At 40.2% G+C, this 7341-nt stretch overlaps 1 protein-coding gene across 3 annotated transcripts in view; it reads left to right on the forward strand.

The window, feature by feature from the left end:
- The window catches only part of SERINC3 (serine incorporator 3), a 19740-nt gene extending 12724 nt beyond the window's left edge, over nucleotides 1-7016 (forward strand). For all 3 annotated transcript variants that reach the window (XM_004370319.2, XM_023724525.1, XM_023724532.1), the window contains 4 exons: nucleotides 476-566; nucleotides 1355-1535; nucleotides 3665-3892; nucleotides 4565-7016. In XM_004370319.2, coding sequence (XP_004370376.1) covers nucleotides 476-566; nucleotides 1355-1535; nucleotides 3665-3892; nucleotides 4565-4703 — 639 coding nt within the window. In that variant the 3' untranslated portion in view covers nucleotides 4704-7016. The remainder of the gene's footprint in view (nucleotides 1-475; nucleotides 567-1354; nucleotides 1536-3664; nucleotides 3893-4564) is intronic.
- The last annotated feature ends 325 nt before the right edge of the window (nucleotides 7017-7341 follow it).

A 7341-nucleotide genomic window follows, 5' to 3' on the forward strand; every position in this document is an offset into this window, starting at 1 on the left:
CCAGCTTCCTTGTCCCCTTCTGCCTTGTGGCCCTTGTCACTGGACTCCTGTACCTTGTTAGTCTCATTTGGTTTTACGGGGCTGTCCACTCCCAGGCTGCACCTCTCCTTTTAAAAATGAGAAAACTGAAGTCTTGAAGTCAAGTGATGGGTCACCTAGCTAGTTAGTGGCAAAGCTGAACTTAGACTCTTTCCAGTACATTAAGGGACTAGACAGTCAAAGCCTTGTGTGATACACAGGAATCTCCAAGGTTATGAAATGCTGTGAGAACCAATAGTGCATGCTTCCTCTCTTTTGGTTCTTTTGTAAGCTAACTTAAGAAACTGCAAGGTTATTTGTTATCTTTCAACTGTCAGGCAGAACGAGAAGGCTCTTAGTTAATACAACTCAGTGAGTCCCAGGGATGTTCCATACCAGGTTTTAGAAAGTCAGTCTTTGCAGTCCCTGTGGCATTGTTCTCCTTTTGATTCCATAGGAACACCAGCCTCATTCTGGCCTCCTGCAGTCCTCTTTCATCACGCTCTACACCATGTACCTCACGTGGTCAGCCATGTCCAATGAACCTGGTAAGGGAATCTCACTAGCACATTTATTTGATGCAAAGAAAGGAAACTGCCACTTTGGTGGGTGCAAAAACTAGAGCTAGAGCCATGTAAAAACAAACAAACGAAAAAACATTACTTGAATGTACAGTGTCACTGTATGCGCACAGATTTTACCTTTCAGGTTTCATTCCCCATGTTTATTCACAGCTGACATGCAGTCCTTTTATTCCTGGACTAGGTCAAACTAGTTCAGAGCTCTGGAAAAGAGCAACATTGTTTTAGCCATTTTGTAGACTTACTTTAATTGAATTTTACTTTGGTAGTTGTAGGCACTAAAAGAAACAGCTGACGGCAATCTCTTTGTAGTTACAATAGCGTTATTTCTCAATAGGATATTCTGTGGACTCCTTATGAAGGAAAACAATTATAGATCCCCTAAAGATGACTTATTTTATATTGTATTCCTATGTAACTGTGTACAAACAAAACTAGGGGTAAACTACTTGTGGTTAAAACCTTTGCACAACTATAGAACCAAAAAGATTTACCAGTTAATCCACAAAACCGGTGAAATCAAGATTGACATTTTTGTACTTTGATAGATGCTTTTTTGTTGTTATTTTTTTTTTTCAAAAACTAAGTCACTGATTGTAACACAAATATGGTATGACTACTAAGTTTTAGGTTCTTTTGAGTATAATATTCCTATGTTTCACATCATCATTGAATGATGTATAAGCACATCTCTCAAATCTTGTTTGGAACAAGACGAGCTATAACTAGGGTAATGAAAAGTTTCTCATTTTCAGATCATTCCTGCAACCCTAGCCTGCTGAGTATCATTACACACATAACTGTACCAACCCAAGCTCCTGGAAATTCATCTACTCTAGCCCCTACATCTGCTCCACCATTAAAGAGTGGGCCTTTTCTGGATACAGAGAGTTTTATTGGGCTGGTAGTCTTTGTTCTCTGCCTTTTGTATTCTAGGTAAGTTAACATGGGCTCTGGGACATATATTCCTCAGTTACGTTTTCCATCCATGGAGGTTTATTGGCAGGCATTTGAGCTACTTTAGTATGTTCTGGTGTCGTGGCGGATACTGATGCAACTGCCTAAAAAGCAAGGAAGTTGGTCTGCACCACATTTGAGTGTTGAGAGCCATTCGTATGAGGAAATGCTTCCCGGGGGAATGATTATATGAAGCTTTTGTGTCTTTTGGTTTTTGCATAGCGAGATAAGGCTTGCAATTATGTAAGGTACAGTTACCAGCATTCGGAAATATTCATGTAAATGAGTTATTTTTAGGGTAAAAACAGTGTGTGATGTGCTTCGTGGGCCATGGACTGACCTGTACCATGTGTGTAATGTGCTTTATGGAACATGGCCCGCTTGAATTAGTCACCTCCCTGATGACATCTTTTATACACTTCTGGAACATGGTTCCAATACGTACCGTGTTTGTGATACACTTCGTGAAACATGGTACCAGTATGGCCCACTTGCAATTGGCTTCCCATTTTTTCAAGTAAAAAACCACCAACAATGATTCAGCATCCATTCTGTTAGTGAAAAAACATGGCATCACCAAAACATTAAAAAAAAAAAAAAAAAAAAAATCATCCTTGAAAGGGTTAAAAGGTGCTTAGGACAAGATTCTCATGAAGAATCTTGATCATTGTAGACAATCTTTAAACAACTGCAGAATTATATAACAGCTAAAGTTAAAGTAATACAAAACCCCAGAGATAGCCAGTGTTTACCAGTTTGTACCCATATTGCATTGCATTGAATCTGTAGATTAATTTAGGAAATTTTGCCATCTCAACACTATTACGTCTTCCAATCAGTGATTATGGGCTATCTTTCCATTTATTTAGGTGGTCTTTAATTTCTTTCACGGTTGTTTTATAGTTGTTAGTGTCCAAGTCTTACCCTTCTTTTGTTATGTTTATTCCTAAGTATTTTTTTTCTTTTTGATACTATTGTAAATGGAATTGTTTTTCTTAGTCTAATTTTTGGATTGTTAATTGCTGGTGTATAGAAATTCAGGTTTTTTTTCTATTTTGGTCTTGCACCCAACAACTTTACTGAACTCATTTATTGGTTCTAGTAGTTCTTTTTTTGTAGATTCCTTAAGATTTTCTAGATTCAAGATCAAGTCATCTGCAAGTAGAGATAGTTTTACTTCTTTCTTTCCAATCTGGATTTCTTTTTCTTGCCTAATTGTTCTGACTAGAACCTCCAGTACAGTGTTAAATAGAAGTAGTGAGAGCAGACATTCTTGTCTTGTTCCTGATCTTAGGGGGAAAGCATTTAGTCTTTCACCATAAAGTATGATGTTAGGTGTGGGTTTTTCATAGATGTCCTTTATCAGGTTGAGGCAGTTTCTTTCTTTTCCTAGTGTTTGAGTGTTTTTGTCATGAAAGCGTGTTGGATTTTGTCAAAGGCTTTTTCTGCGTCTATTGAGATGATAGTGTAGTTTTTGTCCTTTATTTGTATGTCCTTTTTTATTCAGATAGTCGTTTTTATTCAGATAGTTATTTAACAAACCTTTAGTGAGTATCTTCTGTGTGCTAGAGATACATAGGCGACTAAGGTCATTGTCCTTAAGGAGTTCTGTTAATAGCAAGAAAGACAGGAACACAGACATGCTTTCTATTTAGTATAAGTGCTGTAGCAGAGGGAAGCATAGGGACTATCGGAATTCGAGGAGTATCTCCTAAACCAGCCTTGTGAGGGGGTACTGTCAAGGAAAGCTTTCTAGAAGAAATGGCACACAGAGAATTAAAGGATGAGTAAGTTAGCTGGGAGCAGAGTGGTAGGTGTATATTCCAAGCATATAGGAGACACTTGTGAAGTCATAGGCACTGACACTGAGAGCACAGTGTTGTGGGGAACTCCTCAGTAATTAAGCCATCATGGAGTAATTGATGAGAGTACTGTCTGTCTTGTGACAACAGGCAACAGTCCAGTACTTGAACAGGGCCTTCATAAGGCCTTAGCCCTCAGTCCCCAAAGTAGAAGCAGCTCAGAAATAACCATCTATACAAGTCAGTGGAAGCAGTTCATCATCATGGCCCCTTTCTGATTTGTCTTCCTTGGGATCACTTTTCCAGCATTCGCACTTCCAGCAATAGCCAAGTGAGCAAGCTGACCCTGTCAGGAAGTGACAGCGTGATCCTCAGTGATACAGCTACCAGCGGTGCCAACGATGAAGCAGATGGAAAGCCTCGGCGGGCTGTGGACAATGAGAAAGAGGGAGTGCAGTACAGCTACTCTTTCTTCCATTTAATGCTCTGCTTGGCTTCCTTGTACATCATGATGACCCTGACGAGGTGGTACAGGTAGGAGACACAGACAAAGTGGATGGCAAACCACTTAGCCTCCTGGACTGCCTATAAAATCTCCATCCATTGTCCTGGCCCCAGAGTCTCTTACTCTTACCCATATAATAAGAAATTGTGTTCACTGCTGACTCTTCTGAATACTTCTGACTTTTTCTCCTTTTGCATTTAAAACCCACCTGGAATTCTTACGGTGCAAATTGTAAGGTGTTCATCCAGACTCGGGTTACTAGAGAGAAAATCATGACATAAAGTGATCTGGCCCACTCTTGTTCACTCATTTTTCTCTGTGTCTGGAGATGGCTGGCTGTCTCAAAGTCTTTTGGTCAAAGAAATAATGTGCTAATGCAGGGAAGTTTCACAGACACCATTGCAATCTAGACTTTTGCCAGTAACTAGAACAGGCAGATGTTCCTGAAGATCCTTGCCCAAGGAGTAGTCAGGTTCTTTGTGCTGGCAAGGAGATGAAAGCTGGTTGAGAGGCAGAGTCCCCTGCCTTTCATAAGAACTAAAGTTCACAAAAATGAAAAGCACCACCTTCCTCAAGTCCCCTCTAGAACCTTACTGGGGGGTAGTGCAGGCCAAGCTTCACTGGAGACTTTCTTGGCTTTGATTGGGGTTGCTGAATGCTGTTGTCGGGCTCCTTTACCTGACTCTTTCCTGTTTTCTTAGCCCTGATGCAGAGTTCCAGAGCCTGATCAGCAAGTGGCCAGCTGTGTGGGTCAAGATCAGCTCCAGCTGGGTCTGCATCCTTCTTTACGCCTGGACCCTTGTGGCTCCACTTGTCCTGACCAATCGGGACTTCAGTTGAACTTCTGAGTGCCAAGGAGACCACAGAAATTCATAAAGGTCTCCTTTGCTGAAAGCCTGTATCCCTTTTATCTTGGCTTCAACTAAAATATTAAGTGAACGCTTTGCAAATGTGACTATATCCAGGTTTATATCAGATGACAGGACTGAATAATGCTTGATGCAGGATCTTAGCTTTTCATTTATATGTATATTATGTTTATTTGTAAGGATATAGTGCAAAAGGAACATTTTTGCATTTTAAAGTGAACTACAGCTGTGCTGTGAAGAGAATTTCTTTATAAATACCTATATGTTCCTACAACTATGATTTAAGATAGAAAAATGTTGGATATTTGAGGCCATCATTAATATATTTCTATTGCAGTATCCTTAAAAAGAAAAAAATAATGCATTTATATGACAGCTTTCCTCTGTGAAAGCCCTAACTTGTATGATACAAGCACTCTGTTCCCTGCTTAAACTCTTTAAGAGGTGTAGCATCACTTGAGGGAAGGAGTTCATTGTATGGGTCCTTCCCCAGAAGAGTGGTTGCTGATATGGCTACTGCTTTTACATTTTGAGTCTTTTCATTTACTGTTTTTTGTTTTTAACACTACAACATTGATGCTGCTTGATTCAAATCTGTGGCTTTGCCAGATACATTCATTTCAATAAGTGCTTTTGTAGGTTTGGTTAAAGTGAAGATTCAGTTGGGAAAGCACTGCAGCTTTAGTCTGTGCAATGCTCTTGTTATGAGTATGTAAAAGTAAAATGCATGTGAATTTATTACATTTGCACTGTAAAGATATTTGATTAAAACAGAAAGACTTTAAGCTTTTAAAGCCCTTTCTTTAACAGCTTTTATGAGTCAACAGCTGTTCTGTATTTGTGGGACTTATATGGGCTGTCAGGTTTACCAAGCACCTAACAGGATGGTCCACTTCCTTCTAAAACTTAAGATCTGCCTGGTGACTACAGTTCTACACTTATTCAGAGTTGTGTTAAATATCTTCTCTGGGTGTGACACTTCAGTAGATGAGAGACAAATGAGGCACTGTCATGAAACTTATTCATGAGAAGTAGGATGCAAGGAGGTAGAATAGAACAGTTTGTTCTTTCAGCAGAGAGATACTGGGTGTCTGTTGTGTACCAGGCACTGTTAGGTGCTAGAGATACAGCTTTAAATATGACAGACACAGTTGACCATCTTGAACTCACAGTGTAGAGGAGGCTGAAAATGAGCACAGGAGTGCTTACAATGTGGTGTAATTAGTGCTGTGATTTAGGAATTGGAAAGGGCTCAAAGGAGAAGTACCTGGTGGATGTCATGGTAGGCTTCCTGGAGGAAGTAATGTCAAAGCCAAGAACTGATAAGAGTTAGCCAAAAGAGAAATGGGGTAGTGGGAAGGCATTGCTGAAGGGCAGATGAAACTGTATGTTAAAGGCAGGGAAATGGACAAAAAAATTGTTCAGGAAAGCTGGAAAAGGGAGAAGTGGGCAGGGACCAGGTTATGAAGGGCTTTTTAAACCACGCTAAAGAGTTGGACCTTGTGTTGAGGGCAACAGGGAACATATTCAGAGGGACGTGAACAAATTTTATCTCCGATCACTGTGGATGATACGTAGAGAATGGACTTAGAGAGATGAGACCGGGGCAGTCCACATGAGATTTAAAATAGAGAAGTAGAAGTGAGGATGGGGAGAAATTGAGAGCTACTTAGTAATTAGGATTAAAATGTGGGCAGTTGAGTAGATCTGGCAGGGGTGGGGGAGAAATAGATTATGGGGTGATTTGGTTTAATCACCTGAGCAGATGGTGGTTCCATTTATTTAGGAGGGAAACGAGGAAAAGGAGCAGGCTGGGCCAGAACGGTGGAGGTGTTCAGTTAAGAACGGTTAAGTGCATAGGCTTGGGAGTTAGACTGTTTGGGTTTGCATCCCAGCATTGCCGTTGTCTAGCTGTCAAAGTGGTCAGCTAATATTTATTGAGTTTGTGCTGTGCTTTATGACCTCGGGCTGATGACTGTACCTCTCTGAGCCTCGGTGTTGTCTTCATTTGTACAAGATAGTTCCTAGTATAATTCATTGTTTAGAGAGTATAGTTACTTTACAAAGTGCTTAACCCATGGACAGTATTCAAAGGTCAGAGATGTTTAGCCAGAATTTGATGGAGACTACATTTGAGCTGCTTCTTAGAGAATTAATGAGATGGAACATAGAGCAGGCAGTCTCAGTTGGGGTGGAGGTCAAGGTTAGGAAAGCAGGGCTTGTTAGGAATTGTTGGAACAATGCCTTTCAAACTAGTAGTTGATGTCAGGGTACAGAGATAAAAGTTGCAAGGGTTTGGGGAGCAAATAGGGGAGATCTGGACACGTCTTTTACCACTGTAAAGCAGATACCCTACTTTCCTTAACAGCAGGTCCAGCCAGATTAAGACCTTTAAAGGTCCTAAGCTTCAAAAAACATGATGCCCCACCCCTGCTTTATGTAATTCAAAATAAAAGCAATACTAAACTGTAAAATACATGTAACAAAGTGCAATAAAGTTTTTATTTTTTTCGTGGTAACTTCAGTATTTGAAGTAACAAATTCTTAAAAAGTTTTGGGGGACGGTGTCCCTGCTTTGCTTGGTGGTACTCTAAGAATGAATTAAGTCT

Source organism: Trichechus manatus, unplaced genomic scaffold (genome assembly GCF_000243295.1).
Source record: "Trichechus manatus latirostris isolate Lorelei unplaced genomic scaffold, TriManLat1.0 scaffold00008, whole genome shotgun sequence".
Taxonomy (NCBI): domain Eukaryota; kingdom Metazoa; phylum Chordata; class Mammalia; order Sirenia; family Trichechidae; genus Trichechus; species Trichechus manatus.